Source organism: Drosophila innubila, chromosome X (genome assembly GCF_004354385.1).
Source record: "Drosophila innubila isolate TH190305 chromosome X, UK_Dinn_1.0, whole genome shotgun sequence".
NCBI lineage: Eukaryota > Metazoa > Arthropoda > Insecta > Diptera > Drosophilidae > Drosophila > Drosophila innubila.
The window spans coordinates 26732214-26749868 of record NC_047626.1 but is presented as its reverse complement, the minus strand read 5'-3'; the positions used below and the strand labels follow the sequence as shown (position 1 = coordinate 26749868).

Here is a 17655-nt window from a genome sequence, read left to right as displayed (position 1 = left end):
GATGGGAGGGGTGGGGCCATTGCAACGGCATTCGTCTCATTATTAAATCACCTTCAACTGCAGTTGGCACTGCAACGACCTGGCCGACAGCGACGTCGGCAGCGACGTTAGCAGCGACGCCAGCAGCGACGTTTGCAGCAACCGCAAAACTTAGACAACAAACTGTCAGACACTTGAAATAGATACAAAATACTTGGAAATTTGCAACTAAGTATTCATATTGTTTTGACTTTCCCATTCTTATACCCTGTAAATTGAACAATGGCAAATGGTAAATTTTGTTTACTAATCGATAGTAAAAAATAATAGCATTTTTAAAATACAAAACATCTAATTGTGACTTAGCATTGGATGATACTTAAATTTAGTGATGTAAAAATATATCGAAATATCCACAACTCGATTTTCGCGAAAGCGATTATCGAGTAATTTAACTCGATGATTTGCTTGATGATCTATCGAGTTCATTTAATCGGGGTTTGTTCATCGTCGTTAATTTGCAGAATTAAGTTTAGTCGTTCAATTTTTGATGAGCGTCCTTAATAAATAAACTACAAAATGTACCAAGTTTGAATTAGGCATGAAAACGCTGCAAGAAAAATAAGATTTATAATAAAAGTACGCGTGTATTTTATAATTACAATTACAAATGAAGAAAACTCGAAATTTGCAACTCGATCTACTATTTTCCGATATATCGATTTTCTATATAAAACTCGATCTAAAGTTTGGATTAACATCACTACATAAAAGTAAACAATAAAATGGAATATTCTTTTTGGAGTTATTTATTATTAGCATTCATTGTAGCTAATTATTAATTATTATAATAATCTATTTTAAATGGTTTTTACTTACCTAATTCGGTTATTTCGCATTGTTTTTTATTCTTGTTCTTTTTGTATTTGCCATTCATTCAACTATGCAACCAACTAGTCGTCGAAAAGTTATGATGGATCCGTTATATGCATTTAAATACAAATTTTATGTAAAATTTATAATTTACAATTCGACAATTAGACTTCAAAATATCGGTCTCTTTATCGGTTTTTTATCGGTGTAAACGACTTCTACCATAAGCTACGGCTTTTTGCTTACCGGTCTCAGTGTAAAATGGCTATAAGACTATTTAAAATTGCTTTTTTTTTTTTATTGTACAATCAATAGTTAAGTACCTATAGAAAATTTGAGTTATAAGCAAAATGTGTAAATAAATAAATACATATTTTAAAATATAATGGTGGTTTAAATCTTGGTTTTATGTGCTAGTATTATCGTTAGGTTTGAAACGTCTATAACAATTAGTTAATTATCTTGTACATTACATCTTAATTTGATATTCATGTATTTATCAGATACAAATATCATAAATACATAAATATCTTTTTGACACTACATAAATAAAGCTAATTATTTTTGTAGAACTAAAGGTATATTTCTACGCTTTGTTTTAATCACAATTATATTCAGTAATTCCCTGTATATTTAGCTAATTTCATGACAATCGATTACCTTAGAGTATCTACACATTTAGCACTCCCGTTTAGAGTTTGCATTCTTACGTGTCGTTTGACTGTTGTTTTTTTCATTTCAGCTTGCGTGTGCTACTGAGTCATTTCCTAACTGCCCCAATAGAATACATTCACATACATGCCGTTTCCCCTTCCCCTTCCTCTTTCGCCTCCGCACCCAAAAAGTAACTCTACGCTCTCACCATGCCGGCTTTTAACCGTTAGTCATGAAAGTAGTTAAGAACAAATTCGATAAATGAACTTTGCTTTGAACATTTGTACAAGTTCCCAACATTTGCACATTTCTGATGAGCCCACATCAATTACAATTCTCGATAAGTTTCTCAGTTCCATTGACTTTATCGAGGCCTATAAATAGAATATAACGACTGTGTGCGAGTGTGTGTGTGTGTGTGTGTCTGTGTGTATGTGTTTGGTATGACCAGCCCACAAATTGCAGTAATTAACAGAGTTTGTCATCAATTGCTGTTGTTGTTGTTTTTCCAATGATATATGCCTGCAATTTAGTTTATCAAATTAAAGGAACACAAGGAAAAACAAGGCAATGAAAAAACTGAAAAAAAATTACAAAACTAGTCGGAAAGGCTATAGTCGAGATCCCGACCATAGGATACCCGTTACTTAATGCAATATATATAAAAGTACTTTAAAGAAATTACTTGTATTTCTTTGAAAACATTTAATCGCCATTACTGCCGTTCTACTATAATAATAATACTAATAGATAACGTTTATTACCAAAAAAAACGTATTGTTTTAAGAACTGTGGGTGTGGTGGTTTTCCACGATTTGCGGAGGCGGAGGGCGTCATGGCCTAAATTTGAAACAATCTTGATCTGCGTGAGGTATATAGAAATCGGTGTGCCAAATTTGGTTATTCTACCTCTTATAGTCTCTGGGATCTGGGATATATATACTTTATAGGGTTGAAAATGTTACATACATTCCAACGAAAACAATATACCCTCTTACTTATTTTTTAAGCAACGGGTATAAAAAGGCAAAAAAAAAAGAGTAGATATCCCTAAATGTATTGATATTTCTATAAAGTTCAAACGATTTCAAGGCTCGAAATAGATTCCGCCTGATAGCTGATGACATAATCTGCTTGATATCAACTCAAACATTATTATAGTATGCATCATGCGATTCCCTGTTAGACAATCTATTGATTAACACTCGAAATTCTCAATATAAAAAAAAATGTTTTAATCTTTAGATCGTGCAATATAAAATGTCATAATCTATTGATACTATAGTATTTGATAAGGCATATCTCTCGAGCCATCTATGAATCAATCATCGACCATGTGTTGTGCTACAAATTTTATTATTATTATTTTTATTATCGAAAGAATTGGCTTTCATTGGCTCCTAATCAACGTCATCGTCGGGATCTTAAAAAAATAAATAAAATTCAAGTCAAACCCTTGTCTGTGACCCGTCTGGCAAACCCTTCGATTTTTTGATACCAGGCTACCTTTTATTCTATTTAAACTTAATTTCCTTCAGATAAGTTCTTAAGAATATTCTACTATCGACTATTTTAATTTCTAAAAACCTATTTGGATATCATTTTTTTTTGATGATTTCTTATTTTATTTGTGACTTTTATTATATTAAAAGAAGATTTTCGAGCATTTCATTAGAATATTTCCCAAATCTTTGAAATTTGTTATCTTTAATATCTGAAATTACATAGATGGCTTAAAATAAATTCACATTTAATTGAGTGTAGTTCAAAATGAAAGACTTGTCTTTACTATGTACATTATATCTCAGACAAAGAGAATTGTGCTTTGAGTTTTCTGAACTCTATCTTAACAGATTTGTAGATTTCAGAATAGGAAAATTGTAAACTTTTTACTTCGTTACTTTCCACTCCAAACTATATTGTGATGAAAAAATTAATATAAGTTACGATCAATAATTTAATTATTTTTAGTGTGAAACTTAAAAATAATTTCCTAAATAGTTTTCTTCTTGAAACTAGTCAAAAGAACTATAGAACTGTTCAGATTCCTGAACTATGAAATCACTAACAACAATTGAAGACTATAAAGGCAATTTGAACTATTTGTATGCTATAAAGACTTGATTTCATTTAATATATGTATACAGATTTCTACATATGCTTTTATATACATATATGTTTATTCATATATAATTTTGTGTTGATTAGATTAATAATATCGACAACAATGCAGAAGTGTCGATAACAAAAAATAAAACTCAGAAAAAAGAAAGAACATAAAGCAAAAGACGTTGCCGTTTTGTTTTTGTTATTGTTTTTCTCTTTTATTTTTTTATAATTAATTTTTTGGCGCGTAGCATATGAGAGAAACACACAGAAAGAGAGAGAGAAGGAGCAGAGCGTGTTTTTACGACCCAGATTAGATACGCAAACTGTTTTCCCCTCCTGATTTGCCGCCATGTGTTGCCCCTTTTTTCCCCCCTAGCCCGGAACACACACATGTACACACTAATACGGCGGGAACTGCAACTGCGCACTTTTTTTGTGGACATTCGTTCCTATTGTGTTTATGAAACTTTCATGGCAGTTAATTTCAAACGAAATGCTGCCATAAATCGCAGAAAAATAGCCCAGACAAAGGAAGACAGAAAAAAGAGAGAGAAAGAAAAAAAGAGAGATAGAGACAGGGTGTGAGAGATAGATCATAGAGACCATATACCACATTACAAACAGACTGCAAAATTCTCAAAGCCCCATCAAAAGTTCAATGTACAGACACGTTCCCGGTTTCTATTTCAACTTTCCCCTCTTCTCTTTCCTCGATCCCTTGGCGATTTCGCAGTTGTGTGAAAATTTGCATGTGTCTGACTTTTAAAAATTGTCAGAGTTGCTTTTCTTTTTTTTTTTTTTTTTGAACCACGTCACTATGGGGCATTTGACCAGTTTTTGTGGCATTAATTAATAACTCGTAAACTACGCATGATATTTTGATGCGATTTTATTATTAGTGTTATGGAAAATCCCAGAAGTATTTTGGAAAAGTGGGCGTGGCACCAGGCCCGCCCTAATCTGTATCTTTTTTATTACAATTTTTTTTTTTTGGTAAAAATAAGTGGGAATATTGAACTTTTACTATTGTAAATAACAATTTCTAATATCCTATATTATTTGCATTAAAAATAATCATGATTTTTCGATACAGAAAGATGTGAGCGCTCTCAAATACCTGTTAGCATAACTTAAAAAAAAAACAAAAATCGGGAGCGGAGCTGGTGCCACGCCCACTTATCTAAAACACCTTTGGGGTTTTTCATGACACTGAAAAAATCCGCATAAAATTTTTTTTCGTAGTTTACGATTTATTGAATAATTTCATTAAAACTGCTGCAAATCGTCATTAGAAAATGTTCGGTTGTGTCCTAAAAAACTAATTTTCTCAAAAAGCGCACATTGAGACCAACTGTTTTAAAGAGACAAGTGCTAACAATTTTTTGTAGCTCTTTGCAAAGTTAAACTTTCGTTTTTAAAAGCATCTTTTGACATCACTTGCTAAATACACAAATTATTAATAAGACACACACAAAAACAACAAAATATTAGTTGCAGCATAAGCATACAAATCCGAACTGTTAATATCCATTGCCATTTTTGACATTTTAAAGCGATTTACTTTACAAATTAAATATTTTGAAATGCACTTCAAGCTTATACTAAGCACATGGCCTTCTGATGCAACAGCTGACTATAACAGCTGTTATTTTAACATAGGACTGTTATGTTAACACTTTTGGAATGTAGCATAACAGTTTGGTGTATTTGCATCAAAAATGTATAGATTTGAATACTTGCGAAAAATGAGTTAATGCAAAAAAAAAAACAGGTCAAACGCCCCATAGTGCACAAATGGATCTACAGTGGCTAAAAGCTTATTTGTCTCATTATATTTTTATGCAAAAACTTTTATTTAAATACTTTGCTGAAAAATTCTATCCATCAAACGATAAGTTCATTTAAAATTTGTAATATGTATTGGTAGTGGGTCAAATAACCTGGTAGCCACTGTCCGTTTGCTGACCAAGTTCAACACATGCACCCCTCTCCTTTTCCCTCCTGCTTTTTTCTCGCTTTCTCGCTTACCCTAGTGTTTGTTTCCCTTTTGTTGTTTTGGATTACGCTGAGGCCAAGAAATCGGAGTAATTTTTGCATAACGTGCTGTCAGTAAATGCTTAGGCCAGTGTATATTGTTGTTCCAGAGTTAAGCCGAATTTTATGTGTATGTATGTATGTCAAACAATATACTCGTATATTATACATATTTATTTACAGAAATTTATTTTGAAGTGGTCGGGTATAGGGCATCTAGTAATCGTTCTTGCTGTCTTTATTGCTTTCCTTTCGTATTTTTTTAAAATACTTGAAACCCACAACAACAATAACCAAACTGCTGACTGCCGTTGAAACAGCTGAAAAAACAGCTGCGGGAATGCAAAAAAATAATAAAATAAAATAAAACAAAAAAAAATTTGGGAAACGAAAACCGATATAGAAAAAAACGAAGTAAAAATAAGATAAGAAATGCAATGAACAAATGTAATTAAAAGAAAAAAATTTCAATTTGAAGCGTCTTTAAATATATAATAATTGGAAAACGCCGTTTTATTAATACTTATCGGCTATAGCTGATAGCTATCAATAATCAACGATAATATTGCCAAAATTATCCATAAAATGCCTGCAAAACTGAATAAAGGCAATAATTACTTTACATACCAGAAAATATATAAAGAAATCAAGCAATCTTCTAGGGAAAAATGTTAATATTATATTTTATTTAAAAAAAACACCTTTCATTATTTTATAAATTCGACTTTCCTTTGAAATGCAATGCATGTGAAATACCCCTATTTTTTTTACAAAACATATAGAGAGTTTAAAGAAATCCAGGAAGTGAAACTATTTTCCCCCTTCCGTCAGAAATTTAAGGAAACAATGTAAAGAACGACAAAGACGAGTGCATTTTAAATATAAAGTATGTGTGAGCGTGTGTGTATGTGTATGTACATATATGTATGTGCACATGAGACTCCGAAAACTCTGTTGCCAAATTTAGAAATTTTCACACACACACACACACCCTCATATACACACATTCATATAAACAAGGTGGCAGGTAACTGCTGCGAAATGTAATTAAAAACGGAAATTCTCAACATTCTCGCCAACAGCGAATAGAAATGTGGGTGGCGCCAAGAGAAGGGAGAGCAGAGATAGAGACAGAGAGAAAGAGAGAGATAGATATGCCTTTATCATTATAATAATTATAGTAATAATATCTATACTGATGAGTCACTTGTGTGGTGAGACAGGTGAAACACACGAGTATCGAGAGTAGAGAACGTGAAAGACAGAGAAAAGGAGAGCAATGTGTGTGTGTGTGTGTGTTTGTGGGTGTACGGGTTAATTAACAGTTAGAGCAGTCGGTCATAGTACATTCAAATGTATATTTAACGAAACCTTTTGAAAATATGCAAATGTGCCATTCAACTTATTAGTATGCAAAATGACAGAGATTTAGAGAGACAGAGGGAGAAAAAAATATAGATAGAGAGAAGGAGGGAAACAGCTGTAACTGACAGCCAAACAACAATGACAACAATAACAAAATTTAAACAAAACAAACTTGATAACTATTTAAAGTGTTCTTTCAATTTCCGCACAACTGTCTCCCCCCTCCCCCATTCTTGAAAAGTAATTGCACCCAGAAAGAATAAAGAAAGATAGAAGAAATAAAAGCTGGATAATCCGTTTGCAGTCGAAAGTCTTTTGATAACATTTTCTATTATATTTTTCATTCAATGCAACAAATTCAATAAAAGTTATGCTATTGACACGTGTGCTTTTTTCATTGGGTCTACCTTCCAAATGGCAGATAATACCATATAAGTGCCCTATGAATAAAGTTCCTTTTTGAGAAAAAAAACATGTGTTTTGTTAGAGATGTCCAGATTAAATGCAGGTTTTTCAATCAGTAATCGCTCCTTTACTTGTGATGGATCAGTAATCAGTACCTGCTGAATTAAATAATACCATCTTATTAAATCAGCCTACTATGTTTGTGAAAAATCTCCAATCAGTATCACACTATTTGTACGATACATTTTTTGACATTTGACATTTTTGAATGTTCAAAATTACCTGCTGAATGTGAAAAGTTGTAATCAGGTATCATGATTGGTGATCAAAGTTACCTGCTGAATGCCCCAAATGACAATAAATGTGTGCAATTTTCATTTGTTATTATTTATAATAGGGGGTTGGCAAAAATTATGATACACTTTTAACCAAGACTGCAAGCCTCCAAAAAAAATTTGAAAGGTTCGGTTCGGCGGTTCGAACCATAGAGCAAGACATCGCGAATTTGTTCATATATCCCCTGAACCCAAGGTTTGGGTTCTAACCTTGGTTCAATTTCATACAAAAAGATATTTATATTTTTATATATTTTTCTCTACATTTTGAACTAATTATATATTATTTTTTTTATAGAAATCAAATTTTGATGTTAATTTAAATTTATTTGAAGATTTAAATATGAATTATTTTAATTCGAAGTCTCAAATCATTGCGTAATATTAGAAAACCATAAAATCTATGTAATTTGTTTTTTTTTTCGAACCGAACCTTTTATTTTGGAAAGCGGTTCGGCTTTGGTTCGGGTTCTCAAAATAAATAATTTCAAGGGTTCGATTCATGGTCCGGTTCAGGCTGCTTAAAAACCCGAACCGAACCGAACCAGTTCTACGAGGTTCGGCTCAGGACCAGTTTGCAGCCTTGTTTTTAACTTTATTAATTTTTGGGAAATATAGATGGCTAAAAGAAACTTAAGCTTAAGCTTTAATTTCAACAGTTTGAAAACTCAATCAAGTTTCCGGATGGAATACCACAATCATCTGACAACATTTTATCTCTCCCTCTCTATTTTTTGTCTCACTTTAACGCATTCAAATGCGATTCTGCGAAATCTTTAAACATGTTCTTGTCTTAAAGAGTTTGCTAAACCAATTTAGCTCTTAGCCAGGCTTAAAAGCAAACCAGTTCTTTTACACTCGCCTAAACGGGCAGCTGACCCAACTTACGCACGGTCTCTCTCTCTCTCTTTCTCTCTCTTTCTCGGTGTCTCTTTATCTCTCCCTATAGCTGTTTTACCGCCCTCACTTTTTAGCCATGTCTCTCCGGTTACTCTTGGTCTTTGCTTCTCTAAGTCTGTTAAGCTCGTGGCAAGTCTCAACCGCAAATTAAATTTCTATCCCGGGAATTGGCAAAATTTAATGGCACAGGACGAAGGACATACACACACTTACACATACTCAGACACACGTACATATGTACATGCACACAAACACTAGCAGCGCAAAAGGAAAGTTTGTTTTTTAGACTCTACCCTTCAAAATTACAAAAAGGGTCTATTACTTATTTGTATGGTTTTTCCACGCATCGGCAAAAAAAATTTAATAATAATGCATTATTTTTAACTTTTTGTTCAAAAATTGCAAATTAGTAGTTTTGACATTTTTTTATTTTTTATTTGTAAATCAAAATTACCGAATATTGAATTGAATTGAACTACCGCCATTTTAATAAAATTTAAATAATAAACAAAAAGTAGCAAGCTTTTTGTTGCATTTTTTTTTTTTGTTAAAATTTGGTTTTTATATGTAAATTGTTTATTTTTCTGTGCTGATAAAAAGATGGTGCATTATCTTTAATTTATTAAGATTTGTTGCTTTTGTTTTTACACAATAGTACAGGGTCTGCTACTGTTGGGCTTGCTTGATTCTACAAGTTTTAAAGTTTTACGCATCGCCGTTTTTGCTCTCTATCGTTCTTTCTCTTTCTCTTTGTCCTTCTTTTTCTGTTTCTTCTTCCTCTTGGTGTGGCATGCTCAAAGTTTTGCGCCTCAATGGCAGACGGCAACAACAACAACGATAACAACAGCAGCAAGGAGGCAAAGGGCGGCGTTGTTGCGGCATACAAAATGCAGCTAAACCGGCAACTGTCACACACACACACACACACACACATACACACACACCCACTCCGTTTGCCCCACTTGCCGCCCCCAGCACCCCCATCCCCTCTCTGCGGCCTCCTACGAAGCAGAACATGAATTCTGGTTGTTGCTGCCGTCGCTCTGGGCATTCATCTCTCTTTCTTTCCCTCTCTCAATTTCCTCGTTTCCTTCCTCTCTGCTTCTATCCTTCCCTCACGCACACGTAACCGTTGAAAACTCTGTAGAAACAAAAATCGATACATTTTTGCACTTGCCACATGCCTCGAGTCAAAAGTACACGACGATGGGAAAGAAGAGGGTGTGTTTTTGGGAAGGGTTAGGTTAGTTTTTTTTTGGTGGGTTTTCCCTCCCCCAAACACCCCCTACTAAGTGGCTTCTCGTTGCACGTTGCATGCTGCCACAAAGTGTTGTCCTGAGCAGCAAGAGAACCAGGAAAAGGAGCATAGAAATAGGTGCAGAAAACGGAGCAGGAAAAGAGGAAGTATGGGGAGAAGAAGGAGAAGAAGAAGCATGTTAAGAATGGAGAGGATAGGTGCAAGACCAGGAATAGGAGTCGGAAGAGTAGTAAAAGGAGAACACTGTCAAGGCTTTTATCTCTCTGCTTCTATTTCTCTTTTTATTTCTGTTGTTGATTTTACTTATATTTCTGCTATTTTTACGCTTTTTGCACATACTTCTTATTTCTTCTGTGACTACTACTACTTCCTCCTATCTCTTTTCTCTCTCTCTCTCCTCTCAATTTCTTGCACTCCTCATCGTTCAACTTCCTTTTCCAGCTTCTCACTTGTTTGTTTTTCCTTCTTCTTCTATGTACTTTTCTTTATGTATGCCACACACACACACATGCATATATATTTGTATATAAGTATGTCTGCGTACATAACGGTACATGTGCACTGACTCAGTCGCTGTCGCTCTGCTGCTGCGCTGCTCACGTCGCCGTTGAAAACTTTTGATAAACAAAAAATTATTCAAGCTGCAACTTTTAATTATTTGTATTATTATTGTTGGGCCAACTTTAATGACAGAGACAGAGAGATAGAGAGAGAGACAGAGAAAGAGTGTGTATGTGTAGCTGTGCGAGAGAGAGAGAGAGAGAGAATGGCTTATAAAAAAGCTTTTCTATACGTGATTAAAGCTGCGATTTATAGAAAAAAATTGAATATAGGTGAAAAGGAAAAGATAAAGGAGAAAAGGAGAAACGGACCAACAAATACAGTTTATTATATTATTATAACAGGGAATAACGCAGGAACCGGTAAACTAACTGTTTTTATTTTTACTCAGGTAGCGTACCCATAACCGAAATAAATTCTTTTTCATAAACCGGAAAACCTTAAACTTTGAACCGGTACGGTTTCGGTACATTATTTTTCTAAAAATAATTTGTTATTTTCTGTATGTACACAATTTTTCTATATATTAAAAAATAGCAAAAAATATTACTTTGTAAATTTTATAGATCATTAATTGGATCAACTTTAAATATTCTTCACTTTGTCAAAAAGAAAACGTTTTGACATTTTGATCTAAATTCCTGCTGCAAAATAGTTATTTTGGGACGTACCTGAATCGTTATTTGTTTCAATTTGATTAGAAATTATTAAATTATTCTTTGATATGCGAATTTTTTTCTTGCTTTAAATTTTAGTTGTGCTTTGCTTTGAAGTTAATACGAGTGGAATAGAGAAAAGAAATAAAGAAAGAGAGTCACAATTTAAGAATAACAAGTGTTTGCAAAAAAAAATTTTATCTCTGTTTTAAAATGTATAATAAGTTATGTTTTTCATACCTGCCAAATATTAGCACATTATTGTAATTTAACAGCAGAACCAGACCTCAAAGAAACATGGAAGAAAAGTTAAAGAACGTTCCACAGTCATTGAGGAAACATTTAGCCGTTCGTATGAAAATGATTAAGGAATTTAACATTGCGATTTCCTAGGAAAGATGAATGAGGAAGCTATCCTATACATTTCTCAACATTTCCCTAACAAGAAACGTTGGTGACTCCTCGGGGAACTCTGCCAAAAAATCCCCAGGCACAAAACTAAACAAAAATTATTTCAAATGTATTGCTTTTTATTTGGAGTTTTTTCTGTTTCTTTTTAAATTTGTTTTTTTTTCAGAGCTTGCAAAATAGGGTCAAACCCTTTCATACTGTGAGAAAAAACCTGTTTCGTTCGGACAGATCCCAAAAAGGCTCAGAGAAAACACAATTAATTGTGTTTTATGTCAATAGGGGAATGCTCAACCAATGACCACTCGATTTGTTTCTATTGCGGTCGGGTTTTCCAGAGACCGATTTTCTGAGCTCAATCGAAATTAGGGTCTTTACAGTAAATAAGTAAAGTCTTATTGAAAATTTGGTCGAAGCGCAATAAACTATATAGAAAACGCTGAAAGACTTGCAAAAAAAACAATCCCTGATCCAAATTTCTGTTAATAGATTGATCTCCGCGAGCTTAAGGAATCTTCTCAACGCTGCCAGTGAGCTATGAATGGAGCCAAATATACCGCAGATTCTAATATAATTTTAAAATAAAAAATTTAAATTATAAAAGACTTTTTGTTTAACTCTTCTGTGTTTGCTCAGTAAAAACTCAAGACCGTGAGCATAAGTGAAACGAAAAAAAAGGGTCTTGCTCAGAGAGAGAGACCGAAATTACTCAGTTTTTTTTTTTGTCTTTTGTGTGAGGGGATTGCTTTGATTATTTCGGTCGACACTTATTTGGGAGCTCTGTTTTATTTTATTAGTTTTTTTTTACATACATATTGTATTATATTTTTACCTGTTCTAGATGAATAGTTCTGTTTGTCTGTCTGCGACTCTAACCATTGAGTCACGGAACCTAAAAACTTGCTAACAATGGTACAAATTTTATTATTCGAAAAAGTAGCGGTCAGTTGACGCCGGTCAGCACTAACAATGAAACTTCAAAAAAATGACAACAACATCATGTAAACGTAAAGAAAAATCAAGAACAGGGAATTTTAGTTCTTTAGGGCTATAATTAAATATGCTATGTATAGTATGTGTATAATTGCTGCAAACATTTTTAAACTAATCTTATGTTCACTGAAGCTCTGCAAAATGACGCATTTATCTGTTAAACAAAGAAAACGAGTAAATACATAAATAAATAAATTATAAAACTATTTAACTTAAAGAAACCGCAGGCTATAAATCATATACATAAATACATCAACTGAAATAAAGTTAACGAAAAAAATAAGATAAAAATAAAACTAGAGACACTCTTTAGCACTGTTGTTGTGAATACCCCTAATTTATTATCTAAATACAACTACAAACATAACCTATACTACAGTACTAATTTGATTTCTTCTTCTTTCTCTTTGCAGGTAAGACATCAGAACGAACCTGTTTATAATACATAACGAATACACAATCTGAAAAAGGAGCTCATAAATTGAAACGAATAAGCACAAGACGAAGAAGAAGAAGTAACGAGGGGAGGAGCACAAGTTTTGTATATTGCTGTAGGTCGATATGATTGATGAGACGTAGAAGCCAATGTCTGATTTTAAAGCTGAATGAAGAACACAGCGAGTGGAAGAGGAAGAGGAAGAGAGAATGATAGAGAAGGGGAAACGTGTAGCTTCGAAGCGCATGTTTCATTCTTTAAAAATAGCAATTGTGAAGTTTGGCAACGTCGCAACGTGCGTTTTGCATGCCGCCGTGTATTTGTATGTGTCATTAATATTTAATGAATTAATAAGCGAGTCTGCCCCATGTGCATGTTCAAGTGTGTGTGTGTGTGTGTGAGTGTGTGAGTGTGTGTGTGTGCGGGTGTCTGTTTTTCTCTCTTTTCCGCTACCGCTCCCTCTTCCTCTTCGTATCTACCTGCCTGCTCAGCTGTTGTTGTTATTATTGTGTGACGTCGTCGTCGGCGTCGACAGCGGCCGCAGGTCAAACGCGTCGCACGTTAATCACAACTGAAAACTCAACGTCAAAATGCGACGTCGTCGTTGCAGCCGTTTTATAAAAATTTAAATAATGAGCGTCGTCAATGTTGTTGTCATCGACGTGTTGATGCGACGGTAGAAGCGAGTGGTGGCTGGTGGTGGGGGACAACAAATAGCGAAATTGCGGCAAACGCTGTCGCTGTCGACGTCGCTGTCGAAGTCGACGTCAATTTGCAGTGAGCAATATGTTTGATACAGAACATGTTGCGGCAACATGCTGTCTGCGACATGCTCGATGTTGCCGTTCGCTGCATACATGTTCCTAAATGTTCGAATCCGCCATGCTGAATTCTCACTCTCACTCACCCTCTCTCTCATTCACAGACACACACACAAACACATTTTCTCACGCTCACGAAAACGAGCAGCATAGCATGTGTATTGCGCTCTTGCTCATTATTGTTGCTTACCGTACATGCGTTGCTTGCTATCTCGCTCGCACATTCCACACCCACCCACACAGACACACACGCACACACACATTAACATAAATATCAAATGCAACATGTTGCAAGCGACAAGCCGGCCGGGTTTGTGTCTTCAATAAAAGAACGTTAAGGCGCATCAGAAATTCAACCCCCGTAAATTTTTGTAGTCGTATCTACGAGTAAATTGCGTTGATCAACAGATTCATCAGATTAGTGTAGAGTAGATTATCCAAATGGACAAAGCGATCACATCATATCATCATATATGTACATATTATATTTATCACAATGGGGTCATCATCATCATCTTCATCATCATCTTCATCATCATCATCACTTTGAGCAACTGCATAAAAGTCACCTTACAAGAAGAATAGGAAGACTAGACATTCTCCTAATGCATTTAAATTGTAGAATCTTTTTTGAGTCTCTTACGATTCTCAATTATATAAACGGTTTATATCAGGGGTACCACAGAAAGCGAAACCAACCGAAAATCTCCCAAAAATGTATGAAGATTTGGGAGATTTTCAATTGGTTTCATTTTCTGTGGCACCCCTGTATATCTTCGTAATTACACCAATCACAATTTGATAGATTCATGTTCCAGATAAAGTTAATAGCTAATGTGGAAGTAGGAACTGCATAAATATATGCATCTCGACAAATGAAGCAGAGAATAAATCAATAAATTTGATAATAAATTGTATAATATGCTTTACAACAGCGGTGGGTAGAAGAACTACAACAACATATGCAAGAAATATGGAAATAATAAAGTCGCCGTCAGAGCGAGCTTTGTCATTGCAGAATTTGATTTTGTAAGTTCGCTCTAGATCGGAATCTGTTTTCTTGAGTGCTTGTGCGTCTCTCTGGCGCCATTTAACTAAACATTGCGGAGCACTGAGAACACCAGGTGTAAGAGACTGTGCTGCCATTTTATCCTATTTCAGGACAGATTTGTCCCTTTTTAAAATGAATTTGCCTGAATTTTTCTGAAACATCCCCTATTCGGAAATCTGTTCATTTGTAAATTCTGTTATACTTTTTAAATATTCGCTAAAAAAATATTTATTTAGTTATTCAATGTTGAAGTTAACTCGATTTACTTGTTAACGAGTCAAAAAAAGTTTAAACAAATTTCGGGATTCGTTATTAAAGGGCTGTTAACGATTGCAGTAACGCCGTTGCCAATTTAACTAATTTTTTTATTTTTTTTAAGTTTTTTAAAGTATTGAAAAACACTTAAATCATAGATTTTCTCTGTTTTGAGTTCTTTCTCTCTGTTTTTCTTTTTTAACATAGATTATTTATAAGACTCTTTCAATTTAAATATTTTAACGGTCCAAAATTGACAACATCGCGGCAAAAACAGCAATAACACAAAAATTCATACATGACATGGATATATTCATGTGAACTTAAGAATTATGATAAAGTTTAAATTTTGAGATTTGTCCTGTTTTTGTGTCTCTTTTGAAAATATTTGTCCTATTTTTGTACTTTTTTCGGAGTTCGTCTATCCTGTTTTTCTTATCGACTTGTAGAAGCACTAGAGTAAGGGCGCGCCGACATCTGCTCTGACTTCTAATGTGCTTTAAAAAAAAATAATTTTTTTTAATGAATATTCTTATTTATCACTATGAATATATTTTTTATTAAATTTAATTTTTTGCAACCTTTAATTTTTTGCAACCTTACACACAAATCTAATAATCTGTTGTTCTTTCGCCCCCGCTGATCGTACAGGACACTCGAGCAGCAGACGCAACAGTACGTTAAGAGCCTCGGACACCTGCAACCGCATCAGCAGCAGCAGCAACAGCAGCAGCAGCAGCAACAACAAATGCATCACCACCACCACCATCAGCAATCGCATCAGCAGCAGCAGCAACAACAGCAGCAGCAGCAACAACAGCAGCAACAACAACAGCAGCAACAATCATCACGATCGGCAGCAAGTCCATTGTCACCGCCACGTCCTGGACCGGGAAGTGCGGCAGCTGCAGCGGCTGCAAATAGTTATGCCAAGTTTGCGGATGCACCACAGCGTTTCCTACAGCAACCGTCGTATAGCATTATTGCACCGGTGGGAAACTATCGGGAGAATCATTATATGCGGATACCTCAACTTCAAGCCTCCGTACCAGAATTTCAGCAGCGTACGGCGCGTGCTGCAACGGTTGCGACAGCATCAGGTTGCAAGTCTGGTGGCCAAGTTGTTGGTGCTGGTGGCGCTGGTGGTGCAGCCAGTGGTGGTGTTGTCCAAGTTGCTGCCCAAATGGCACCACCCGGTGCACAACCTGGCGGTGTGCTCGTCATGGAAGCCATGTCCCATTATGCCAGCCAACAACAACAACAGCAGCAGCAGCAGCAACAACAGCAGCAGCAGCAACAGCAGCAGCAACAACAACAAGCGTCGAGCAGCAGCAATGCAGCGGCGAGTCAACAACAAGTTGGTGGCGGAGTTACACCACCGAACAGCGGTGGCAACATTATGGTGGGCGGCCAGCGTTTGTTGTTGCCGCCACACCATCCGTTGCAATACACCAATGAATACCTGACCACTGCAGCAACTGCCGCAGCTGTGGCAGCAGTCAATCAGCGTCTGCAGCAGCAGCAGCAGCAACAGCAACAGCAGCAACATGCACCACCAGAGCCACCTGGTAGTGTGGGGCAACCCTATAAGAAGCAGCGCCTGAGTGAGGCAAATGCCAGCAACATGAATCACCTGCCACACCAGCAACAACCGCCGCCGTCGTCGTCGCAGCAGCAGCAGCAACAAAAGCAACAGCAACAACAGCAGCAGCAGCAACAACAACAACAACAACAACGTTCGTCACCCGCTCAGCTGTTAAATAGTCGTCAGAGCAATCATGGACCCTTAATTCATATGAACGCACTTAAATCGCTATCCCTGCAACAGCTCAAGGTAGAGACGCTGCAACCACAACAACAGCAGCAACAGCAGCAACAGCAACAACAGCAGCAACAGCAGCAGCAACAGCAACAACAGATGACGTCACAGGCGCACGCACCACGTGCTCTGGCACCACCGCCAACAATGACAACATCATCAACTGCCACCGGCGGTGCACAATTGGTCAGCTCCTCCGTGAGTGTCTCTACGGCGACAATGAACAGCAGCGGTTCGGTGGCAGCTGCAGCAGCGGCAACCAGCTCTGAGGCATACCATCCCCAGGTAAGTGGCGAAATGAAGTATTGAAAATGACACTAGTCGCTTCACGCAGACCCTAAAGCGATGGATTAAAACAAACAGAAACTGAGTGAGAAAGAAAGTGAGCTTTTCAATGCATGTTTAGCATTTTGAATAATGTTCGAGAGCTTTAATATACAATTAATATGCAATCAATTATGGTCTAATTCCAATTTTATTTTCACAATTTCTTATGGCAATAAGTTTGCTTGTCAGCTTTTATGTTCTTTTAAGCGTTCCAAGCTAAAGTTGCCCAAAACTTAATTTTAAACATAAAAAATATGTTGTTTAACTCTTAAAACCAGCTCTTTAGCCATTTCTAACTTAAAGTTTTCCTGCTATGTAAAGCCAGATAAACTTTTAAGCTGTTAAGTCTGTTATCTATGAGCTGACAAAAAAAAAGGAAAAAGGAAAGCTTTTATAAGTTGCAATTAATCATTACA

The 17655-nt window shown here is 35.6% G+C and overlaps 1 protein-coding gene across 8 annotated transcripts in view; it reads left to right on the top strand.

Annotated features, from left to right (window-relative positions):
* The window catches only part of LOC117791359, a 79555-nt gene that overhangs the window by 25601 nt on the left and 36299 nt on the right, over positions 1-17655 (top strand). For 3 of the 8 annotated variants that reach the window (XM_034631143.1, XM_034631136.1, XM_034631120.1), the window contains one exon: positions 15736-16411. In XM_034631143.1, coding sequence (XP_034487034.1) covers positions 15736-16411 — 676 coding nt within the window. Of the gene's footprint in view, positions 1-15735; positions 17198-17655 lie in introns of all 8 variants that reach the window. The other 5 variants (XM_034631091.1, XM_034631113.1, XM_034631105.1 and 2 more) reach the window with 4 other exon arrangements.